At 41.8% G+C, this 25,777-nt stretch overlaps 1 protein-coding gene across 3 annotated transcripts in view; it reads right to left on the bottom strand.

Moving 5' to 3' along the window:
* The window catches only part of ERO1B (endoplasmic reticulum oxidoreductase 1 beta), a 28,366-nt gene extending 13,179 nt beyond the window's left edge, over nt 1-15,187 (bottom strand). For 2 of the 3 annotated variants that reach the window (XM_089529865.1, XM_089529867.1), the window contains exons 1-4: nt 14,880-15,186; nt 7,902-8,021; nt 4,840-4,923; nt 2,941-2,982 (exon numbers count right to left, since the gene is read on the bottom strand). In XM_089529865.1, coding sequence (XP_089385991.1) covers nt 2,941-2,982; nt 4,840-4,923; nt 7,902-8,021; nt 14,880-14,987 — 354 coding nt within the window. In that variant the 5' untranslated portion in view covers nt 14,988-15,186. Of the gene's footprint in view, nt 1-2,940; nt 2,983-4,839; nt 4,924-7,901; nt 8,022-14,879 lie in introns of all 3 variants that reach the window. The other variant, XM_089529868.1, reaches the window with a different exon arrangement.
* Nucleotides 15,188-25,777: the final 10,590 nt, after the last annotated feature.

Below are 25,777 nucleotides of genomic sequence, written 5' to 3'. Positions count from 1 at the left end.
TGAATAAACACAGCACAATGCAGTGGCAGCTCATGGGATTGGCATAAGTGGGCAGCAAGCTCTGGTAACTGCATTTTGCCTTTTGTTGGTGGGAAAAGGGAGAGCTGTCTTCATGTTATTATTTATTAGAGACCTGTCTGAATGAGGCTGGAGGGATTAATCACTCTCAGCTTTACCCACCAGGATTCTCTGTGCAGCAGCAGGCAAGGCCTGGGGGAGAGAGACAGAATTGCAGTGATCAACTGAGATAATATCCTCCTGACCACGTGTGCTGTTCTACAGTCTGCAAGGTTTGTGTGTGTTTGTTTAAAGGTGGGTGGCCAGAACACATTAAGAATTCTGTTGGCGTACCATCCACCCTGCTGCTCAATAGCCTCCTTTACTGAGCTAGCTGAGGTAGTTTCAGGAATTATGTTGGGAGTATCCACAGTTTATGATGCTGAGGGATGTCAACATCCATACTGAGGATCAAAACTTCATGGCTGTCATGACAACCATGGGTCTATGGCCCCACTCATGCTCATGGATACACTGGTTCATTTTCCTGTACAGAGTGGGAAATGGTGATTTGGAAATGGAGGAACTTTCTACTGTTCATGGCCAGATCACTTCTTGGTCAGGTTTAGACTTGCTGGGACATAGCTTCTGCAGTGGTGGTGGTGGTGGGGAGGGGGGATCATTAAAATAGTCTGCCCCAGGAGGCTTCTGGATCTGGATGGATTCCTGATGGCTCTTGAGGAGCTTTCCGTTGCCTCAGCAGGCAATCCTGTTAAAGCTGTAGTTGGGTCTCTGGACTGAAGAAATGACCAGGGACATGATCACTTCAAAATGTCCCTTCTCTTGGAGTGGAGCTAAACCAGTCCTCTGCTATTCTTGGAGGGATGGAGACTTGAGCAGCAGTAGCAGAAAACTCAAGAGTGATTCAAACTGTAAACAGGCTAAAATTTATCTGAAGACCTAGGGTGGGACAATGAAGGTAGCAAAAAACCCTTTTCTGGCTAACACTATTGCATCCGCACATAACTGTTTTGAGTAGTCAGGTAATCTGGCCCAAAAGAGAATGTAAGCCATTCAACAACACTTCACATATAAAAATCACTCAGATTCACTCTGACTTGGAGGCCAAAGTTGATACAGGTCTGGTGGATATAACCTTGGCCCCTGCTTGACCAGTGTTGATACTTTTCACTTTTTACAGCCCAGAGATGTGGGCAGGATCGTTGGAGAATGACAGCCACGATATGTATACTAGACTCTTGCCCTGGCTTATTAAATAAATAGGTAACAGAAATGATTAATGCCTCTTTACAACAAGGCAGAATCCCAACATCCTTGAAGGAAGCTGTGGTAAGATGTCTTCTGGGGTGGGGGGACCCTTCTCTGGACCCCACTATACTAGATATGTATAGGGATGTAACCTTGCAGACTGTTTGGTCAAAAAACATTTCATTTTTAGACAAGGTACTAGGATGTGTGGTGTCTTCTCAACTCCATGGATTCCTGGATGAGGTGGATTATCTAGATCCATTTCAGTATGATTTCAGGCCTGGTTATGGGGCAGAGACAATTTTGGTCACCTTGGTGGATGATCTATGCCAGGAACTGGACAGGAGGAGTGCGTACCTGTTGGTTCTGCTGGGATTCTTGAGTGATTTCATTATCATTAATCATGGTATCCTTCTGAGTTACGTCCCTGGGATGGGGGTTGGAGGTACTATTCTACAGTTGCTCCATTCTTCCTTGGAGGAGTGCTCTCAGAGGGTGGTGCTAGGGGATTCCTGCTCAACTCCTTGGCCATTTGCCTGTGCTATTTAATCTACATGTGAAAGAGCTGGGAGAGGTTGGATGATGTTTTGGGGCCAGGTGTCACCAGTATGATGATGATATCCAGCTCTATTTCTTCTTTCCATCTATAATTGTAAAGATGCTGCTCCTGTGCTAAATTCATACCTAGTAGCTGTAATGGACTGTTTGAGGGCAAACAAACTGAAGGTTAATCCAGAGGTGCTCTTGGTCAGTCAAAAGGCAGCTCTGGGAATAGGGATTCTGCCTTTATAAGGTGGGTGGTTCACAGTTTGGGGGTACTCCTAGATTCAGCTCTGAGCTTGAAGACCCAGGTTTCAGCAGTGACCAGTAGTGTATTTACAGTGCTAAAGCTTGTGCACCAATTGCATACATTTCTGGAGAAGTTGGATCTGGCCACAGTGTTACATGTCTTGGTTACATCTCATTTGGATTACTGTAATGTGCTCTACATAGGGCTGCCTTTGAAAATTGCTCAGAAACTTCAGTTGGCCCAAAGAGCTGCAGCTACACTGTAAACTAGGGCTGATTACAGAGAGTACACAACTCTCTTGTTACAACAGATGCCAGTCTGTTTGATAGTTTTGACCTTATAAAGCAATATATGGCTAGAGTACCAAGTTATGTGAAAGACAGTATCTCCCTTTATATGTTCCCCAAGCACTCTATGAACTTTAGGAGAGGCCCTTCTCCCTGTCCCACCACCTTCTCAGGATCATTTGGTGGAAGCAAAGGAGAGGGCCTTCTTGGTAGCTGCTCTCTCCCTAGAGCAGCTCCCTAGAGTAGCCATTTTTTTCCCCTTCCATCCTCAATTCAAAATATGTTTATCCATCAGGCTTTCAAAAACTTACTGTGGTGGTGTTTAATGCTGTGTAGTGTTTTTTTAAGGTTTGTATATGGTCTTTCAATGAATTTTAATGTTTTTAATGCTTAACGTTTTAACTGTATAAATTGTTTAACTGCTCTTTAAATAACTATTATATTTATACTTTATTAATTACTCTGTACATCTTTAACCTGTACTGTTTTAAACTATGTTGCTAGCCACCTTAAATTCAATTATTGGGAGAAAAGTGTGATATAAATGAAAAAAATTAAAATAAGTAAAAATAAATTATTTAGGAAGAAATTACTCACTTTGTTAGCACTTCCAGCTTTAATTCCAACTGGGACCTTGCTCTGGAAGAAACATACAAATAATGTAATTACTCACTCTTATGTTTTCACAAGTTATTCTTGAATTCAAAACTAAATAAACTGAAGAAAGTGCAGCATTTTATTTTATTAATATGATTTACGTCCTGCTTTTTCTCCAATGAACTCCAGTGAACCTTTAGGGTACACATCTTTTCTCCTTCCCACTTTCACCTCTATATGACAAATTAGTAAAGCAGGTGAAGTTGACAAAGGCGGGTTACAGACCACCCTCAAGCGGCCGTTCTCCCACCACCGCCATTCGCTGCGGAGGGAAGCCCCAGCGGCCAGACCGCAAGGCTTCCCAGCACAGTGAAAAAGGAGCGCCGAAATGGTGCTCCTTTTCAAAACGCGGAAGTGGCACCGCGAGGGGCGAAGTGCACCCTCGCGGCGTCACTTCCGCCGCGACACGTCTGGACGTTATGTGTCCAAGACGTCAAAATGGCAGCGCCCATGTGGATGGGCGCCGCCATTTACGACGCGCTCCGCGTGTGTTGGGGCCAGGGCTGGTTAGGAAGGGGCGAGTCTTCCTAACCCTACCACGCCCCTTCCTAACCCTAGCACGCACGGAGCGCATCGTAAGTGGCGGTTTGTAACCCGCCAAAGATTGATTGATTTCAAGTCAGCCAGCATCATGGGGACAAGAACCTTGATGTCACAAGCCCCAATTCAATACTTCAGCCACTACACCACACTGGTTTACTTAAATGGGTGAGTCAAGCCATCTGGAAGCTAGTTGAGCACTCAAACTCTATCCTGTTTGAAAGCCTGTAAGTTTTTCACATTAGATTTCACAATTTTTATGAAATCTTCTCTGTAAAATGCTTAGGATACGGTTGTCTATTTGTTGGCATTCATAACAGAGATCCAAAACACACTGCAGAAATAATCTTAGTTTGAGATCGCTTTAATTGCCTTGGCTCAGTGCTAGGAAATCCTGGGAATTGTAGTTTATTGTAGCACCAAAGCTCTCTTACACAGAAGGCTAAAGGTCTCACAAAACTAGTTGCCAGAATTCCCTAACATTGAGCCAGGGCAGTTAAAGCCATCTCAAATTGGATTATTTCTGGAATGTGTTTTGGACCAGAGTCATTCATAGTACCCTTTTATGGACAAAATGTATTTAAGTCAGAGTTGTGATTTAAGCCACTACACATCCACTAATTTTAATAGAACAAAAAAGAAATTACATTGGTCTTTGAGTATTTAACTTGTTTGATCTGGCACTTCAATTGAGAGCCAGCATGGTATAGTGATTTGAGCACTAGACTATGACTCTGGAGACCAGGATCTCAACCCCACTCAGCCACGGAAACTCACTAGGTGACCTTCAGCAAGTCATGCTCTCTCAGCCTCAGAGGAAGGCAAAGGCAAACCCCTTTTCAACATTTTTTTTGCATGAAAATCCTGTGATAGGTTTGTCTTAAGGTCCTCATAAGAAGAAACACAACAACAACTTTAATTTAACTTTGCCAGTTTCTTTACTCGGAGCAAAAATATCACTAACCTCTTTCCACAAGTAGAGAATGTAATACCAAACTGCTATTAAAAATGTAACATTTCTCACAATTTCAGATGTTTGGTAGAAAAACCCAACAATCTTACTTAGTTATATTTACACCAATGGGTTAAAACCAATACTAGCCCTACTCAGAGAAGAAGCATTGCAATCAATGGGATATCAGTTAGTTGAGGCTCACAATTTTCATTAATTTCTGAGGGCTCAATTGCAAGTAATGATAGTATTAGGCTAAATCCAATGTTATGTACATGACAATAAATTTAAGTTCACATGGAGATTAAAAAAAGAGACATTTTGGTTTCTTTTATTTTGAAACATACCTCAGGACAAGGCTCTACATGACAATCTCTGATAGAACAATGGCCATCATCTGCCCAAAAGGGACATGGTCTCTTCAGATTAACCTTAATGTCAAGAAGATATACAGGTGCTTTTAGTCAAATTAATTCCATTGTAGGAACTAAGTAACAGAGAATCACTTCTACAATAAAATATGAGAGATCAAGAAAACTGAACAAAATTGAGATTTTTGTTTATTCATCGACTTTAAAGTATCATTCCAATGTAACTGCCAACAGAAATTTGGAAGATATGTGACTATGCATGCAGAAGTAAACAAAAGTACACTCATTGGAAATACTTTCAATTTATATATGAAGAATATTACCAGTGCAATGTATATTGCTTTTAAGAAAATAACTTATTATTTTTATATTTTAAGTTACTGATATAAAATCCACATTAAGCCATTTCACTAATATAACAGTATGCCATATTTTTCATTGCCTTATATGCTAATGTCATCAGACACTGCTACTTACTACAAGATATAATAAATTCCTGCAACTTAGATGATTTTAGGATGGATGAAACAAAATCATGGAGTAACATGGCTACTACTAGTCATGATGGCAATATATTACCTCCATTCCTCTTGAAGCCACGTCTCAAGGAAATGCCAGAAGTACTGGCCAAATAATATATACTATCTATGTTAACCTTACCTCACCTTAATGATCAACATATTATTAAACTAGGATCCAGGCTTAAGGAAGTTCCATGACTCTTTGAGTATTGTTTTGTCCCAAGAGCAATGCTATGGACTTTGGGTGTAGTAAGGCCTCTGGCTCTCAGGATCACAGCCAGAACAAAAGACTTGTCCACAAATTTCTTAAGTTTTTAAAAGCTTTACTGGATATAACACAAAAACATGAAACTTATCTCCTTTTTCTCAATAGTCCTTCCTAAATACCTTGCTCTCTTCTTGATGTATTCTATCTTTCTTTGAGGACTATCTTTCTTCCTTTGTGGACTTATCTTTTTTCCTTTGTGGACTTATCTTTTTGTCAAAGGAAAATACTCTCTCCAGGTCTGACTTGGCTGAAATCTTACTACACACTGAAACTAACTAGAGGGAGACAGCATAAGACCCTGGGATTTCCCACAATCCTTGTCTTTCTTAAAGCTGTAGACCTGTATTTCCCCTCTTAAACTAATACATAGAAACCTTATATAATCTTAACTAAATATATGTCTCAAGAACATCAAAGATGCTCTGGAGGCATGACAAGTATGCTTTGAAAAAGATCACAGAAGTTGCTAAACCTGAATTCTGTTTGCTATAAATTCATCTAAAAGAGGAAAAAATATAGTGACATATAGGAACACTCAGCATTAAAGAAAAATCTACTGTTAAATCTATTGTTAATGTCATGTCACATGAATTGTTATGTTTACAATCATGGAAAAATAAAATGGAATTGCTCATTAGGCAACTGAATCCATTGTCATGAATCTCAAAAATCTTAAAATGAATGCAGTTCGCATAATTAATCAGCTAGTGACTTGTGTACCTTATGTTACATTTTTGTCTGAGGGCCGAAGCAGACAGTCCTGACTGTGCCAGGACCACGGTGACTGCACAGCCTGCTCCCAAAGCAGGCCGCTACCACCACAGTCCTGAATGGGCCACCAGCAGGAGCAAATTAAATTAGCTCCTGAAAAGTCCAGCTCCTGCTGCCTCTGAGCAGCTTCCAGCTGCTTTAGGTGCATGCGTCATCTGAATGCCACACCCCTGAAGCAACCAGGAACCGCTTCTTTTAGCCCATCTGTTTCAGGCCAAAGCCCTCAAAATCTTTCCAGCAGAATCAAAGTCATACTAAGCACATATCAGACAGAAAACTACTTCTGCGAATTGGCTGGGGAGGGAGGTGCCCAACATCAACTGACAGGCAATGTCTGACGTAGCTGGTTGCTGACAATTATGATATAGTATCTACTTAAAAATGCATGCAGGATCCAGAGAAGCAGGAATAGAATATACACAGAGGCACTTCCAGTTCCTTCACTGGGGTTGGCTACATTGACACAGGTAAACTAACCAGAATTCAGAAAGATTACCTTAGACACAAGTAAGTGCTTTCCTTCTGGTGCAACACATCTTTGGATTCAAGTCACAATATTTTAAAAATAAAAACCACATGTATTGAGTGCAATCATGTAATATGTAATCATATACTGAATTGGAAAGGAGGTAAGCAAACATGTCTATATATAATGATTCAGCAAACAAGCCCCAAGAGAACTTTCTACTATGTTGCTAATGATACTGGTGAATACACAATGCTTTCCAATGAATAGTATTTTTGAAGACTAAATAAAAATGTTGGCCCCAACTAGAGTCCACTCACTAAAGGAATGGAATATATATCTGCTGACTTACCAATTCCCCATTGATTCAGTGGTTCTTCTTTAAATGGGATTAACAACTAAATTTAGTAGTGAACCAGCAGCACATTATTTATCAAGTGTTCTCAAACAAAAATATCCAGTTTAAAATGCTATAACCTTCAAGTTATCAATTTTATCAAGAGCAAATTCTACAAGTCACAGATGTAGTACACATATCCCTTCTCAGTAGCAGAAACCACCAAGCTTATCTAATTTCAGTTTATTTTCACTACTGTACACCTGGAGTGAGATCAATGCTGAAGGTCACAGTGGAACTTGGTCATCTTTATTTGCAAACAAAATTAAGATTGCTTCAGTAAATATTAATAGTTTGCTTTTCATTTACTCCTTCAAGCATACTCTTGAAATGTTCAAGCAATTTGGGGGCAGGGATTTTTTTTTTAAAGATTTGGAGCTAATGACAGAAACACATAAGTGATTTTCCAAAATAATGCATCAAATCTGTATTAAATGACAGTATCTCAAAATCCTGTCCTGTTTTTCTTTAATCTATTTTCCCTGTCACAATTATCTGTAGCTTTGAAAAAAAATAGTTTAGTCTTAAGAATAGCTGCATTTCCTTTTATTGCTTAGGGAAAAGAGTAATATACTATTCACTCACCTACCGAGTAATATACTATTCTTATGTTACCTTGTAATATCTGAAATAGTCCCGTTCTTGAAGCTTCTGTATTTTGGGGTAGATCTTAAAATTGTTGAACTCATCAATGCTCTCTATATCACATAAGCAGTCATCAAGTACTCCTGTCAGCTATAAACAAACAAACAAAAAATCACACAGACTGAGTGAAAATATCATTTGCCCAGGAGCTTTTGACTGAATGGATAGATAGGCAGAAAGTATTTAAAAGCATTCCAAAGTGTTATCAACAACATAAGCAGCAATCTACTTATTCACATTGCATGGCACAAAATTTCTTCATGATGACATTTCCATGGGGAATTTACATGAAACCATACACATACAATCATAAAACCTGAAATACATGAGTTTCTCTTACTGCAAACCCATACATGCTTGTAACCGACTTAATCTATACAACTTTCTATACCTATTTTAAGTATACTTCTCATCATTGTTCATTGTCTGGACCATTAAATTGACTGAAACTGAACAAATTCAGCAAACATATTCAATACAGAACATGTGCCATTATACCTTTATACAGTACATATACTCGGTCCAAAATCTGGATAGGATTGGTTTTTCTATATGAAAATTTGAACATGACATTGTGATTTTGTACATGACATTCCAAATCACATTTGTGGTACTCGACATCTCTGGATTATTATTATTATTATTATTATTATTACCTATTTGTAACAGTCTGACCATTTTTATAGCATTGACTGTCAAAATGCCAAGAACCAGTTCTATGAACAGAATTCTGAGAGTTGCAATTACTCAGAATCTTGCACTACAGTTGAATTTCTGAACATCACGTAAATAAGAATTTTTAAAAAAAGACTGAGAACATCGGAAATGTGTATCTGATCCTATAACATAATGGAAAAGTTATGTACAGGATGAGACATTCTGTCCATTAAAGGTGTAGGGTGCATTTTATATCTTTAAAAAATTAGTTTAAGTGGCAAAATTATTTACATTATTTCCTTTCTACAGTAACAATATTAAAAAGCACGAATGGGTTCTTCAAAGAGTTAGAACACCCACTTACTTAAAATTTAAACCCATTAGGTTGTGCTGTGAAGTTCAGATTTACAGGCAAGGAATCTACAAAGTGACAACTTTCCAGACTCTTTAACTTCTGTAACACAAGATAGTGTTTCAGAAAATGGTCTTTTCTTACTCAATTGTACATATGGTAAAACCATTATTTTATCATTTTTCTCTAAGAGGATTATTTGCGAAACATGGAATAAAGTTTGTTTTAGGCTTTGTAAAACAATGAACACAGTTATAAGACCGATGAACAACAAAAATCCCAAATGCTATTATAACACTAGGTATAAGCCATCACAGGAAAACAATGTCTCCAGCAAGAGAAGAAATACTTTATGGTTTTACTATCTGTGGTTATTATTTTACAATCTCCATTTATCATGTCAATATTTGAAGGAAAAAAGTCAGCATGTTCTGAAACAAGCCTATTTCAAAATAAAGGAAACAGTTTAATAGTGCTAGAAGGCTAACTGGATACCTAGTCTGTGGTAAGAAATTACAGGCCTTGTATTTTGTAGAATGTTTCCAAGGACAAATTGTATACTGACTCCTAGAATATAAAATATTTATTCAACCTTGTTCATGAAAGCCTTTTATGAACCACCTGGCAAGTCTAAAAGGGAACCAATGAGGGAGAGCCACACACCTCATCAGAACAAGGAGTGCTACATCATCATTACAAAGAAAAGGCCAGAAGGCATTTGTCTTCAAATACAGACACAGTAGAAACATTAAAACTAAAAGGCTCAGCACATTTAAGTTAAAGGAAGTGACCTAAATATTGGAAAAACACCAACAAAGTGTGGTTGTGCAGGCTCAAAAGAACTGCAGTACAAAATGTGGACTGACATTCTCTTCAGTAGTCACAAGATTGTAAACTGCATTTAAAATCTTGTTAACTGCTGGGATTCACACTTAAAGTCATTAGAAACTGAATAGAACTCCCAAAAATTTTTCAACCTGACAACAGCCCAACCAAAAGGTTTGGAAAGTGCTACCAATTGGTGTGCTGGGAAATGATGCTTGTAGAGCTATCCCATTTGTGGGATGCACTGAGACAAGCAGTCATGGAAGGACCCAGAGGGGTTTCTCCAGCTGCTTCTTCTCAACGCTCCCCATGACTGAGAGAGTACAACAGACTGTATTTTCAAGCACCCAGCGATCTGCAACACCTTGGCAAGCTTTGGCTGAGGCACAGCCAGGTTGGAAAGGTAGGTTTTGGGGAGAGAGGCACCATCAGATATATATATATATATATTGCTTCCACTACTGAAACAGAAAGGACAGATCTTCCAGTTGATCACAGTCTTCAGGCTGACATGTATAGGGAGAGGTGCTCCAAGACAGGCATGTATGGGGAGAATTGCTTCTATACATATCAAGGACCCAAGCTGTTTAGGACTTTAAATATTTTCACCAGCATCTTGAATTTTGGACTGAAAGCAAATTGGAAGCTATTAATTTCTTTAATTTCCAATGTGAGCCCCAAAAGAGTGTTACCATAATCTAACAAGGAAGTTATCAGTGCAGGGATTATTGTGCCTAAAAGACTAAAGCAGGTGATCAGTCAAAACTGGCCCTAACTCCAAGCCACTAGGGTCCACCTGAGCCTCTAGAGACAGAAATGGATCTAAGAACATTTCTGAGTTATGCATCTGCTCCTTAATGGGGTGAGCAATTCCCCCTAAAACAGGTCCCAATTCCTGGACCCACAAACACCAGTCCACAGAGCCTCTGTCTAACAAACAAACAAGCTTCATTTAAATACCGCTTCATACCGCCTTAAGCAGTGTCCAAGTGGTTTACAACTGTAAGCTAATTTGCCCCCAACAATCTGGGTACTCATTTTAGTGACCTCGGACGGATGCAAGCCTGAGTCAAGCTTGAGCCCTTTTGCTGGTCTTGAACTCGCAACCTTGTGGTTTTGAGTGAATGGCTGCAGTACAGGCATTTAACCACTGTGCCACCAGGGCTCCTCTATTGAAATTCCCTTTCAGTTTACCAGGCACAGATTCGGCAGCCTAATCTGACTCTGATGCCAAAAGAGAAATAATGTCATCAGCACAAAGATGGCACCCTACCTTCAAATGCTGTTACCCTGTAGCATCATATAGATGTTAAAGAGTATGCAGGATAGGTGAAATGATGTGGCATTTATGGGAATGAGCAGGAATCCCTGTGACACTTTCTGGAACCAGCCTCAATGGCCACTGTAAAACAATGCCTCCTATTCCCTTCTGATAGATATGGTCTAGTAGGATACCCAGCTCAATTGTACTGAAAACTGATGAAACAACCAGTTAGATTAGCCAAGTAGCATACCCTCTGTCTTTTACCTGGAGTATACCATTTGTTCAGGCAATCAAGGCTATTTCAGTACTGTATCCTGGCCTGAGCAAGACTGAACTGGTTCTGGACAGTCTATTCCCTCCAAGGAAGTTTGGTTGTGAAAGGCAAAAGATTTATACGATTTATTCACACCAAGATGAGTGAAAGTTAAAGATAAAGGGTTTTCATAAACCAGCTGGATATTTGCTACAGGAAGTTGTACACTGAAGCCATAACACATACTACTATATTTCTGAGAAGAATACAAAGTAATCCAGACAGTTAGACTGGAAATTCCCTCCTCCCACCCTTTAAACTGGGAAGTACAGAATTTATGGTGTGCCAAATAATCACAAGTCTCTGTAAAATACCTATTCACACATTAGCTTTCAATTTTTTAAAATAATAATATTATTATTAAGCTTTTTTTATACAGTGCTGTAAAAAATTCTTATTCTTTATCTCCTTCAATCTGCATGTACTATATTAATCCACACAAACATATTTACACCAGTTATCTAGATCAGTAGTGTAGGATATGATCATATGTTACACAAACTAATTTTCAGGCTGCTGTGCCTTAACTACTTAGATACATTCTCCCCTGGGATGTGTAGGTTAAGTGCTTTACCCCAGGAATATTAACTCTTGCAGGAACTGAGAAGCAGAAAAGACACAGGCAATAAAAGCTTCTAAGAAGAACTTACAGTCTGAACAGACATTACCAAAACGTGAATGCCTCTGTGAAACTATTTCTAATACAGGACTACATTAAGCCCAAACAATATTGACTTAAGTAAAGAGCTACAAGGAAAGGAACTCTCTTCACTCTACATTCAGAACTGGCACATACTTACAATTTCTCCTAGTACCCAATAAAAAGAATGCAATTATTTTGAACACAGAACCTTCAAAACCCACTCTTCACATTCAGAGCACACCCCTAACTGCAGCCTGAAATAAGGAAACCAGACAACTTTTAAAACCCATATGTCTTTCTTCTTTTGACATCCTTTTTCCTCATTACTCCCATCTTTTCCCTCTTAAAAAATCCTGAACACTGGAACAGAAAGGTAGTGGTGGCGCCACTGGTACAGCCCACGTCAGAAAGGCTACACATAGGTAAGTTTGCTCATCCTTAGCCAAGTTTTCACCAGGTAAATGATGCATCCAAAGTATGAGAGTCTCAATTTGGCCATTTTAGCTTCCAGTGAGAGTTCAGGCCTGATCGGTTCTAGCTGTTCTAGACAATTCATAGATCCTGTATAACCACTTGTGTACGTTTATACAGAGAAAGTATGGTGCAGGAGGTACAGAGTGGATCAGGACTCTGGGAGGCCAGGATCTGAATCTCTGCTCAGCCACGGCAACCAGTGGGTGACCTTGGCCAAATCATGCTCTCTCAGCCTTAGAGGAAGGCTTACAAATCAAACCTCCTCTGAATAAATCTTGCCACCCTTGTGACACAGTAATCATAAATCAGAATCATCTTGAATGCACATAAAGTCAATATCTGTAATATTTATGCACCACTTTTTAACACTTTGCAAAATGTCTATGCAATGAAAAGGCAGTACAAACATGCATAGATAAAGTTGTTCATAGCGTCATCAAGGCCAAGCAGCTTTAAGTATAGATCTTCCAGCCTTGAACAAAGAAACAGTTCCCTCATCTTATGTTTCTATCCAGATTCAGGCTGCCCTGGCAGCACCTGCTCCCTCACTCCCCTTCAGGAAACTTGGGAAGGAATGCTTCTCCTGCCACACAGTTCTTCATCCAGCTAACTTTTAACAAAAACTGATCTCAATTATTGTGTCCCATTACAGTCAGTGGCTTGATAGAAGCCAGAACCCAAAACTTGGGGATTAGAAGAAACATGCTTAAGCAGGTAAAACATTCTGTGTCAGGAAAACTCAGTGTTTGTTTACCCTTGAAACAGAAAAAATAAAGGAAAATAAAGGAAAAACCTACCTTGCTTTACACTTTCCTTTCCTGTCTAACTCGCTATCCTATGTAATCTCATCTGACATACTTTAGGCTCCATTACAAGCTGGCATTAAACATCTGCTAACCAGCATGGTGGAGTGGCTTAAGTGTCAGACTACAACTCTGGGGACCAGGGTTCGAATGTGGGCTCGACCATGTAAACCCACTGGGTGACCTTGGGCAAGTCACACTCTCTCAGCCTCAGATGGCAAACCTATTCTGAAGTAATCTAGCCAAGGAAGTTAACACTGCTATGCTTTTAACTGCCATGGCTCAGTGCATGGGATTTGTAGTTTGTTGTAGTGTTAGAGCACCCTCTGGCAGAGAAGACTAAATGTCTTCACAAAACTACAGTTCCCAGAAGCCCCTCACATTTAGCCAGGGCAGTTAAAGTGGCCTCAACCTGGATTATTTCTGCAGTGTAGGTGCAGCCTCTGGCCTGAGGGAAAGCAGTTCCTAAAGATCGTAGAATGGTAGAGTTGGAAGAGACTGCAAGGGCCATCCAGTCCAAACCCATTCTGCCATGCAGGAACTCTCAATTAAAGCATCCCCGACAGATGGCCATCCAGCCTCTGCTTGAAGACCTCCAAGGAAGGAGAATCCACTACACTCCGATGGAGTTTGTTCCACTGTCGAACAGCCCTTACTCTCAGGAAGTTCCTCCTAATGTTGAGGTGGAATCTCTTTTCCTGGAGCTTGCATCCATTGTTCCGGGTCCTGTTCTCTGGAGCAGCAGAAAACAAGCTTGCTCCCTCCTCAATATGACATCCTTTCAAATATTTAAATAGGGCTATCATATCACCTCTTAACCTTCTCTTCTCCAGGCTAAACATCCCCAGCTCCCTAAGTCGTTCCTCATAGAACATGGTTTCCAGACCCTTCACCATTTTTGTCGCCCTCCTTTGGACACGCTCCAGTTTTTCAACATCCTTTTTAAACTGTGGTGCCCAGAACTGGACACAATATTCCAGGTGGGGCCTGACCAAAGCAGAATACAGTGGCACTATTACTTCTCTTGATCTAGACACTATACTTTTATTGATGCAGCCTAAAGTTGCATTGGCCTTTTTAGCGGCCGCATCACACTGTTGACTCATGTTCAACTTGTGGTCTACTTGGACTCCCAGATCCCTTTCACATGTAGTTTCATTCAGCCAGGTGTCCCCCATCCTATATCTGTGCATTTTATTTTTCCACCCTAAGTGCAATACCTTACATTTCTCCATGTTGAATTCCATTTTGTAAGCTTTGGACCAGCTTTCTAGTCTATTCAGGTCATTTTGAATCTTGATCCCGTCCTCTGGGGTATAATAATAATAATAATAATAATAATGCATCTATGTCCCGCCTTTCCCCAAAGGATCAAGGTATTAGCTACTCCTCCTAATTTGGTGCCATCTGCAAATGTGATAAGCATGCCTTCTGTTTCTTCATCCAAGTCACTGATGAAGATGCTGAATAGCTCTGGGCCCAGGACAGAGCCCTGTGGGACCCAGTGGCCACTTCTCTCCAGGACGGAGAAGAGCCACTGCTGAGCCTTTGCCTTTGCGACGCTCCCCCTTAAAAGCTGGGCCGCCCCTTGTGTCCCGAGGCAAACCCTCCTCGCACCTGGGCCTCCGCCGAACCCCAGAAGCAGCCAAGGGTCGCCGCCGCCCACAGCAGCCGCTGCGCCGCCAGCCCTGTCCCCGCTGCAGTTCTCCGGCCGCCGCTGCTCATGCTGCAGAGCCCGCTCTGGGCAGCCAGGAGGGCCGGGCTGGGCGCCGAGCGCGGGGTCCCCTCCACCTGCCCCCGGCGCCGCCTCGGCCGGGAATGGAAGCTGACAGGAGAGCCCCGGCTCTCCTTCTTCTTCCTCTCCTCCTCCTCCTCCTCCTTCCTCGCGCCACTCCGCACGCGCTCACGCCGCCGGTGTTGTGAGCCCCAGAGCGTGCCAGAACCTAGCCAATAGCGAGCGAGCTGGCCCTTTGTGACGACCAACGGGAGCCCGGCGTCAGCGGCGACGGACCCGCCTCCTTCTGAAGCTTTGCGCGCAAGGCGTCCTGGGAAATGTAGTACTTCCTCGTTAGATCTTTTCCCTCCGTCTTCTCAGTCTCTGCGTCCTGTAGGCGTTTTTTTATTTCCCTCGCACCCATCCACCCCCTTCTCCCCGCCTACGCAAGGGAGACGGACAAGCGGCGTAGCCAATGGGAAAGGACCACGCGCACCTTCAAAACAAGAAGGGGGCCGTTTACAACCGTCGCGACAGTGGAGGGGGCGGGGCCAAATCTTTGAGAGGGGTTTAAAGGGGGAAGAAGGGTTATGTATCTGATGTGTCGTTCTCTCACTGCAGAAGGAAGGAGAGAGGATGTTAACAAGCAAAAGCTGCCCTAAATAAATGATGATGATGATGATGATGATGATAAAATGCTTCTGTTCTTTCTGTTGTCCACTGCCTTCAACGTGAGCCCTCTGCCCTGGTAATTTCCTCAAGATGAGGCACTCATGTCATTGTGACCAGTTCTCCTCACCACAAAGGAGGGCAAGGCAGCACAAAATGGAGGGCATAAGAAAATAAAAGCTAAATACAAATATGAATTCATGCTTCTCAGTCATACTCAGAATCAAGGACATTTTGAAATTACTCCTGGACAGAAGACTGAAATGTAAAACATGTCCTGGGAGTTTATCACACAGGGGACGATTGGAAGTATAAACAGTGATTAACCAGTGATAATCTGGCAATTGCACTAATGGTTTTCACACATCACATTCAAAGCACTATTATCCCATGAATAACCAGTGATAATCCGGCAATTGGGCTAACGGTTTTCACACATCGAGAGGAAACATTATTAAAGTGCCATATCCCATGAATAACCAGGCAACAAAGAGCAGCAAATCTTTTTGCTCTTTATTGCCTGGTTATTCCCAGGACAATGGTTCTTGTGTTAATCTCATTTTATTGGTGTTTTAGTGTCGATTGCGTGATTTTCACGAGTTAATTATTGTTTAAACTCCTAATTTCCTTCAGGAATAAATTCTTCCAGAACGCAGCCACATAGCATGAAAAACCCACGAAAACAAAACCCTGGACTTCTTTTTGTGGCACCCGCACTGTGGAATACCTTCTGGGAAATATGGTTGGCACCAGTGTTGGCTTGATTTCAGTGCCAAACTCAGCACAGATTTTTCTCCACCTTTGTGGGAGTTAAGGCCAAGCAGGCACATAAAAGAGCGGAAAACTGTTAAAGGAAGCTTTATTCTCAACAATCTACTTTAATAACAGTATTTCTTACATGAAGGGCACACCCTTTCCTTTTAGGCATATTTAGAAGAAGTTACATATTTACAGAATAGTCTAGATTACACTCAGCCAAGATCACAAAATAAACATAAACCCTGATATGTCTGTCTAAACACATTTCCCTATTCTATTCATAATAAGATGTTCTTTGAATCTTGGATGTCCCTGGGACAAGCTGCTAGTTTGGGTTGCATGCTCCAGTGGCAACCAGTATCCACAGGTGCAACAAGCATCCCTGGTCCCAAATCTCTCTTCTTCTCTCTGCCTTATGGGGAACTGAGGTTTTTCTATATTCTGCTGAGAAGGATCTCAAAGGTTTGCACTTCTGCCCAACTGGCCACTTCCACTGGGCAATTGTTCCTCATCGTCTCTGTGATGCTGACCCCAATAAATGCAACTTATGCCCTTTGTTTACCTGGTGGGAAGATTATCCTTCAGCTGTGTTGCCCAGAAAATGGGACTGTCCATTATAACAATGTCCAAGCCAATTTAGGTGAGCTTGTTCAGTACTTTATGGCTGCTATGACAGCTATGCAGCTGCCAAAATTAAGGGTCCAACCCATCTTCCAGGACACACTCTTCACAGAGTAGCTTTCAATGAAAGAGGAGGTTGGAAGTCTACAATGTGGAGGTGTGGATCTCAGCCACCTCATTGTCACGGTCTGTTTGCTGGTAAAGTTTAGATTGATGATGGGTTTCCCTCTCCGGTATGCCTAATTCTAATTTTACCAGAAGGGAGATGCAGTGGCTTAGTGGTTAAGAGATCAGTTCTGATGATCATAAGGTCAATATGTTGGCAGTTCAAAGCCCAGGTGCCACATGATGGGTGAGCTCCCATCACTACTAGTGCTAGCTTCTACCAACCTAGCAGTTCAAAAGCATGTAAAAGTGCAGGTAGATAACTAAGTACCACTTTGGGGGGAAGGGAACAGCATTCGGTATAGTTATGTTGGCCACATGACTACCTGAGTTGTCTTTAGACAATGCTGATTCTTTGGCTTAGCATGAGTGCCACCCCCTACAGTCGATTACGACTAGATATTCAAAACATTTACCTTTAATCTTAATTTTACAAGTAGGAACAATTAGCATGGGAGACTGTCCTTGACTGTATGGCATCTTAGCTGTGTAGCCCTGCAGTGAGTGAGGTCATCTGAAAATCTGGAGTGAAGCATCATCAGTATGATGATGGCACTCAGTTCTGTTCTTTTTGTCATACGAAAAATGGGGCGCTGAATTTGGTAACCAGCTGGAAGAAGGCCAACAAGCTGAAGCTGTATTCTGACTTACTTGTAGGCACAGTTTGTAGGTGATTCCCACGTCCAGGACCTAATCCAGATGGAATTTATTCCTTCTGAAAAAGAAGAATAGCTTGGGGATTCTGGAGACCAAACTGGCTTGTGTAGCTGGGGACGTTTACATCTTTGGCTTTAATGCTCATTCCAGAAAACCTCGGTTTGTGCCAATTTTTTAATCTTTTTGGTGTCTACTGAACTGATTTTTAATTTGCCCAGTTTTTAATTTTTATCTATCCAGAACATTGATTCCTGTTTATAGTTAGTTTCTGTGTTTTTTCTGAATTTAGTACACTTTGCTACTGTTCCTATGGCTTTATTATTTTATTCTTAATGTTTTATTGTATTCTGACTTTAAAGCCCTGAAAGCTGTACTACTGAAGGGTAACTAGATAAATATAAAAATCTGGACTGCAAAGGCATAGACAGGCATTCTTAATGGCAGTTGCAGAATTATGGAATTCCTTTTTGCTTGGAGACTTGTTAATGTCTGTCTGAGCACTCTAAGAAACATTGTAAGGCATTTTTATTGATTCGTAAAGGCCTGATAGTTTGCCATTTCTGACCTGATTCTTAAATTGTTAAGCAAACCATGCCGATCTTAATCTTGCAGTCAATGGATTTAGACCAAATTTTTAAAAGGCTAAAATCAGAATACAATCTAGTTAGCTTTCACAACAATGATCTTGATAAAATATACTATTCCAAATCAGTTTAAAACAAACATAACAGTATACAAACGGTTCATTGTTTGCACATTCCAGCTGCAGCCATATAACCTACCAAGGTCACTGATACGAGCTTCTGGGTGTGTAGAAGCAGACACAAAGGATCAGTATAAAAACATGTAATTTAGCAAAGACTCAAGGACAATTTTAGAATGAAATAACAGTATTGTCTTCCAAATTAAATGTTTCAGATTTTTTGCTTGTTTCATTTCTTAAATCTCAGTTACTGTATGCAAACTTCAATCATGGCTTTTGGAATCCCCATAAAGCAAATATATACCAAAATTGTAGAAGATGCATAACCGTGGCTGAAAAGTCTAACATTCTCCCCAGATGTATCCGTGTTTTGAGTTAACATCAGTCTGTCAGGGTATATCTCCAACTATAACTGTTTACTATAATCCAGACCCGCACAATTTAGCAGTAGGCAGGGGTCAAACTTAAAATAGGTTGACAGGCTGCAGAGGGGTGTGGTGTCAGTAGAGGTGTCCTCGGAGCCCCGTGCCAGAGCCTCCTTCCAGGACTTGCAGGTTATTGGGGGGGGGGGGGAGTGGTGCCTTCTGAATCCTTGGGATTCGGAGGGCATTGGGAGGGGTGAGGTGGTGCCCTCCCAGTCTCAGGGACCTGGAGGGCATGGGTGTGTATGTGGTGGTGCCTACTGAGTCCCTATAACTCAGAGGGCATGGGAGGGTGAGGTGGTGCCCTCCCAGCCTCAGGGACTCGGAGTGCACAGTGAGGTGTGAGGTGGTGCCCTTCGAGCCCCATGCAACAGCCACCTCTGGGGGCTAGGAGGGCAAGGCAGTCCCTTCCCCACCAGTTGACACCAGCCCTAGTGATGCCACTGCTCCACAGCCCAGCTTTGCCTCAAGGACACAGCTAGGCTCTGTGGAGGAAGAGGAATAGCTGAATACCTCCTCCACAGCCCAGCTGTCTTCTTGGAGAAGGCTGACTGGGAGAGGAGGCTTGGGGATGGGTTTAAGGTCATGGGCTGCTGTAAATGGCTTGGCGAGTCACTTGTAGCACACATGCCGTATGTTGTCCAGGCGTGCTATAAGCCAAAGCCTTTTCCATTTGGAAATAAGACAATGGCCCTGGACAAACGGGCCTATAGTGCGCCCTCGTCACATGCTAGGAGTTGGCTGAGGGCGCACCATCCATACATGCCTCACCCCTAGCACATGACAAGGGTGTCAAAATGGCGGCGTCCTGTACACACGAGCTCCATCGCCATTTTGATGTGACAGACTCTTAGCGTCCGCATGTTGCACCCCCCTTGTGACATCGCGAGTGCGCCATTGGTGCACTGTGGCGTCATAAGGGCATCACAGAAAGAACCTGCTTTTTGCGGGTTCTTTCTGCCGCGCGAGGAAGCTGTGCAGTTTGTCTCCTGCGGCTTCCTTGCGCGACAAAACAAGGAGCCAGCAGACTGTCCTTTTTGGGCAGTCTGTACCCCGCCAATGTGAGATAAGCTGTGTCTTGTATATATGTGTGTGCACCTTCAAGTTACCTGTTGACTTATGATGGACCCATGAATTTCATAGGGTTTTCTTAAGCAAGAAATACTCAAGACATGTTTTTACCAGTACCTTCATCTGAAAGGGAGGAATTTGTTAGTGGTTTCCCATCCCAATACTAACCAGAGCTGACTCTACTTAGCTTTCAAAATTAGAGGGAATCTGGTGCCTTAGTTTAAGGTATTTAGGAAATTCATGCTGTATCTAACTTACCATGCAAAATATTAGATGTTGCAGAACTTGAAACTTAATAAAGACTACATCAGGTGATAGTACAGTACTACTAGGGTCTTCTCCCACATATTTTAATGTTGGAGAGTTGCTTTTGTGCAGAACTTTTTATTTAACAGTTTATGCTAAATCATCATCAGTATATAAGGTTCAGTTACCTGTATTGCCTTGTTATCCAAAACGGCTGGAGTCCCCAATGCCTAGCTAGTTACAATGAAAATTTCCTCAAGTATGTAGATATATGTAATGTTCCTTCTCTGTATTACTCCTATAACTATAGTGCAATCTCAATTACTTACTTCACAGATGAGGCTCAAATAATTACTGTTTGTTAAAAAAAACCCAATGCTGACATGTTCCTGACTGATATGAACATAACTGAAGAAATATTATAGGGCTGTTCTTAAACATTATCTTTTGAACTAAAATAATTAAAATTCCTGTCTCCCACTTTGATAAAAATTGAATAATGCTCATTTACACTTCTTTTTCAAATGTCATCCCATTCAAATAGAGGAAGAAGAAATTATACAAACTCTTAATTTCCAAATCACCAAACTGCCACTCTGAAATATACATTTTAATCCTGCTACTTCTGAAATGGATTTTAAGAGGGGGAAAACAGAAAGCTGAAATTTTATGTATAGTGTGACATAAAATAAAATAAATTATGACTATTTTTCCAAGACAAATGTTTAAATTGTTTAAATAGTCATACACAAAAAGTAAAATGATAACCGTCTTCTGCAACCTAATTTAGCATACAAGTCCCATTATCGCTACCAGTATGGCAACACATTGGCAGGCGTCAAGTTGAGGAAGATTAGAGAATGGGAATTTGAACACTAAATATTCTGTATGTGTTCACAAATTAATTTGAATCATAAAATAATAAAACCATAGAGTTGGAAGAGACAAGGGCCATCAATTCCAACCCTCTGCCATGCAGGAACTCACAATTAAAGCACCGCCAATAGATGGCTATCCAGGCTCTGTTTAAAGACTTCCAAGAAAGGAGACTCCACCACTCTGCAAGGGAGTGTGTTCCACTGTCAAACAGCTCTTACTGTCAGGAAGTTCTTAACCACTGAGCAGCATTGTCCCTCATTGATTTCAATAGTTCTAGTCTAATTATGACTAAATTTGTATCTAAGCCTCAATTTGTAAGTTGATCAGGAAAATAAATGACCCAATGGCTGTATTATGTGCCTTGTTTCAAATTATATCTACACTTTGCCTGAAATTGCTGCCGCTCACTCCTGGAATCTCCTTCCCCCATGAGCACGGGTCATCATGTCTTTAACGAGTTTCAAAACTGAGTTGAAGACCATCCTGTTCAGAGAAGCATTCCCAGAGAAGCATGACTATTATTTGTTATTTGATGTTTTTAATCTGTTGCCTGCTTTACTTATTGAACTATTGTTATTTATTATTTATATGTATTATGTTATTATTTCTTAGATTGTACGCCATGGGCAGGTTTACTATATGTATTTTATTGTTTGTATGTACAGAGCTGTGTAAATCTACAGCACTATATAAATAAAGCATCATCATCATCATCATCATCATCATCTGGATCAGTTTGGTGTTTTATTCCCAGTTTTTGGTAAATCTGACATTGAACTATTATTCCCTGTACAGTAGTCAAAGTTATTCCATTCCATAACAATTTCACTTCTGTAACATGTACAGTTTTCCATGGAGTACAAACTGGTAATTGCTTGTGGCTTTGGATGATTACTCAGCTTTGAAAATTAAATTTTAAATCTGCTTTTCAATCTCTCGCCTTCAGTGTTAGCAATGTAAACTGTAGGAATAAATATATTTCTGATTCTTCTTGCAAACTGATAAATCATTAGTGATGGTGGTGGAAGCATGGTGATCGTTTAAAACTTTAAGCAACAGTAATGTGTGATAACAGCCTACTGTTCACAACGATAATTTTTAACCACATCCTGAAGAACTTATAAGAAAATATGTCACAATAAAGTGTTCTTGTAAAAAAGAGAAAATACAAGGGAAGTATAGAACAGGAAAACACACAGTAATGGAAGGGATATTAAGAGATAAAATCAGATGGAAAAGAGAGAAGAAAGACAGCAAACTTAAGAGATGCAAAAATAGTAACTAATATTCCAAATGAAAAACCATACAACTTTTAAAAACTTTCAAAAAAGAATCAAAGTGATCACACAAAAAGATTATGACAATTAAGCTAAGCTCTAGGAGATAAATATGTTACCTGTTGTGCTTTTAAGAATGTGAGTGTTACACTAAGTAGTCATTTATAAGAACATTCTGTACTGGCACAGTGGAACACACCACAAAAGATCAAGCTGTAGAGTTATAATAATAATATAATTTTTTAATAACATTTATTTGTATACCACTATTCCAACATTAGATCATAGCGGTTAACAACATTAATACAATACAAAACATAATACATATCCCCAACAACAAATATCCCCATCCCCCCCCAAAAAAAAAAACCATACTATACAGCACATCGTTAAAAACATTACTATTTACAAGACAACAAAATTAGCTGGATAGAAACAGTTGTGTATTGGAGGGAGAACAAGATGGAATTAGGACACATGAGGGAAAGCTTGTCGGAAAAGGAAGGTCTTGAGATTTTTCCTGAATAGATCTACAGAGGAGACAGAGTGGAGCTCTTCGGGAAGCGAGTTCCAAATCTGAGGGGCTCAGGTAGAAAATGCCCTTTGCGCGGACGAGACATATCTCGTCTTAGGAACCCTCAAAAAATGCTGCCCGGTTGATCTGAGAGTGTGGGGAGGACTATATGGGGAGAGGCGGTCCTCCAAGTACCCTGGGCCCAAGCCATTTAGGGCTTTATAAGTTAAAACCAACACTTTGTATTGCGCCCAGAAGCGAATAGGCAGCCAATGTAGATCTTGCAAAATGGGTGTTATATGGCAGGTCCTGGAGCATCCAGTGACCAGCCTTGCTGCCATATTCTGTACCAATTGAAGCTTCTGGGTTTGGCACAAGGGTTGCCCCATGTAGAGCGCACTGCAGAAGTCTAATCAAGAGGTTACCAGAGCATGTACCACGGTTTCAAGGTCCCCCCGGCCCAAGTAGGGTCGCAGCTGGCATATCAGCCGAAGCTGGTAACAGGTGCTCCTGACCGTCGCATCCACCTGAGATGTATGGTGGAGCGACGAATCCAGAAGTACCCCCAGACAGCGAACTGAGTCCTTCAAGGGGAGCGTGACCCCGTTCAGGACAGGTGGACAAACCTCCCTCCCTGGGCCAGGGGAACCTATCACGAGCACTTCTGTTTTCTCTGGATTCAGGCTGAGTCTGTTTTCCCTCATCCAGCCCATTACCGACTCCAAGCAGGCATTTAGAGGAGAGATGCCGTCTCTAGTCACTGCATCAGTCGGAGACACAGAGAAACATATTTGGGTGTCATCAGCGTACTGATAACACCGTGCCCCGTGTCTCCGGATGATCTCTCCAAGCAGCTTCATGTAAATGTTAAATAGCATGGGGGACAATATCGCTCCCTGAGGGACACCAGATGTAAGGGCCCTCTTATCGGAGCGACAGTCCCCCAGCTGCACCATCTGGAATCTACCCGAGAGGTAGGAACGGAACCACTGGAGCGCAGTGCCCCCAATACCTAACTCCCTCAGGCGTTCCAGAAGGATACCATGGTTGATGGTATCGAAGGCCGCTGAGATGTCCAAAAGCACTAACAGGGACACGCTACCTTTGTCCATGCCCAGACGGAGATCATCGACTAGGACGACCATGGCAGTCTCAACTCCATAGCCTGCCCAGAAGCCGGTTTGAAATGGGTCTAGAAAATCCGTATCATCCAAGATCCCTTGAAGCTGGAAGGCAACCACCCTCTCGATCACCTTCCCCAAAAAAGGCAGCAGTGAAACAGGCCGATAATTATTCCGAATCAGGGGGTCTAGGGAGGGCTTTTTTAGCAGTGGTTTAACAACTGCAGATTTTAAACTAGATGGAAAACGCCCTTCCCTGAAGGATGAATTAATTATAAGGCGTAGCATAGAAGTTACAGCCGTTCCCCCCTGAGCTGCCAACCATGAAGGACAGGGATCGAGAGAGCATGTCGTCTTCCTAACACTTTGAAGAATCTTGTCCACATCCTCGGTACTTACAGACTCAAAGTGATCCAGTCTAACAGAGTCCACGGAAGCTCTGGATACCTCTACTCTAGATTCTGAAGAAATACTGGCGTCGAGATCAGCCCTTATCCGAGAGATTTTATCCGCGAAGAAGTTGTTAAACTCGTCACAGCAGGCTTTAGATGGTTCCAAGATAGGGTTCAGGGAGGGGGGCAATTGAGTAAGCTCCCTCACTACCCTGAACAGCTCTGCCGGATGCGACTCCGTGGACGCAATACGTGCAGCATAAAACAAGTGTTTTGCTGCACTTATTGCCACTCCGTAGGCTCTCAAAAGGGAGTCCAGGAGTGCCTTGTCGGCTAAGTACTGGTGTCTTTGCCAGTTGCGCTCTAGTCGTTGCACAGCCCGCTTCCTTTCCCAGAGATCTTCAGTATACCAGGGGATTTTATTGGAAGCAGGCCGGAAAGGACACTTGGGAGTGATACTGTGTATAGCCCTGGAGAGATCTGTATCCCAGGTGTTAGTCAGGGCATTAACAGAATCGCTGTCAGTTCCAACCAAATACCCCTCTAGGGCTTCTTGGAACCTTTTGGGTTCCATCAGCCTTCGAGGGTTGACCATCCTAATAGGTCCACCACCCCCGGGAGGGATTTGGGTAGATGCCTTGATTCTAGCCTCAACCAGGAAATGGTCCGTCCATGACAGGGCAGAGATATTAGTCACCTCTGCCCACGGAGTCTCCACGTCCTTACAAAAGACAACATCAAGTGTATTACCAGCAGAGTGCATGGGCCCTGATGCCAACTGGGACAGGCCCATGGCAGTCATGGTAGCCATGAACTCCCGAGCCGCACCAGTTGGACCTTGGCCGGCCTCGAAAGGGATGTTGAGGTCCCCCAGGACCAAAAGCCTAGGGGACTCCAACACCAGTTCCGAGACCAGCTGTGTCAGCTCGGTCAGGGAGTCTGTTAGCGCACAGGGTGGTCGGTAGACCAACAGAATCCCTAAACTGTTATGATGCCAGGTTTTGAAAGTGCAGCTGACTCTGAAGAGGGGTCATCTGCTGTTTCTGCTCCCACCTCTTGTTATCTCTGTTCAATATTTTCCAAAGACAAAGAGTCTTCACAATATCCCTGGACCAGTGGTATCTAGCTGTTCTCAAACTGAGCATCTACCTTTGTATGTGCTGTTGTCCATTCCCATCACTAAACACTTTGAGCAATAAGAAAATTACACTTCTCCCTCCATATTCACTAGGGTTAGGAGCACAAGACCCCTATGAATATGAAAAAAATGCAAATAACAAAAACACCATGTTTTTACCTGAGAGG

Source organism: Sceloporus occidentalis, unplaced genomic scaffold (assembly GCF_023333645.1).
Source record: "Sceloporus occidentalis isolate IW3139 unplaced genomic scaffold, rSceOcc1.0.p SCAF_6, whole genome shotgun sequence".
Classification (NCBI taxonomy): Eukaryota; Metazoa; Chordata; class Lepidosauria; order Squamata; family Phrynosomatidae; genus Sceloporus; species Sceloporus occidentalis.
The sequence above is the reverse complement of the archived record's forward strand: the minus strand, read 5'-3'. Positions and strand labels throughout refer to the sequence as shown.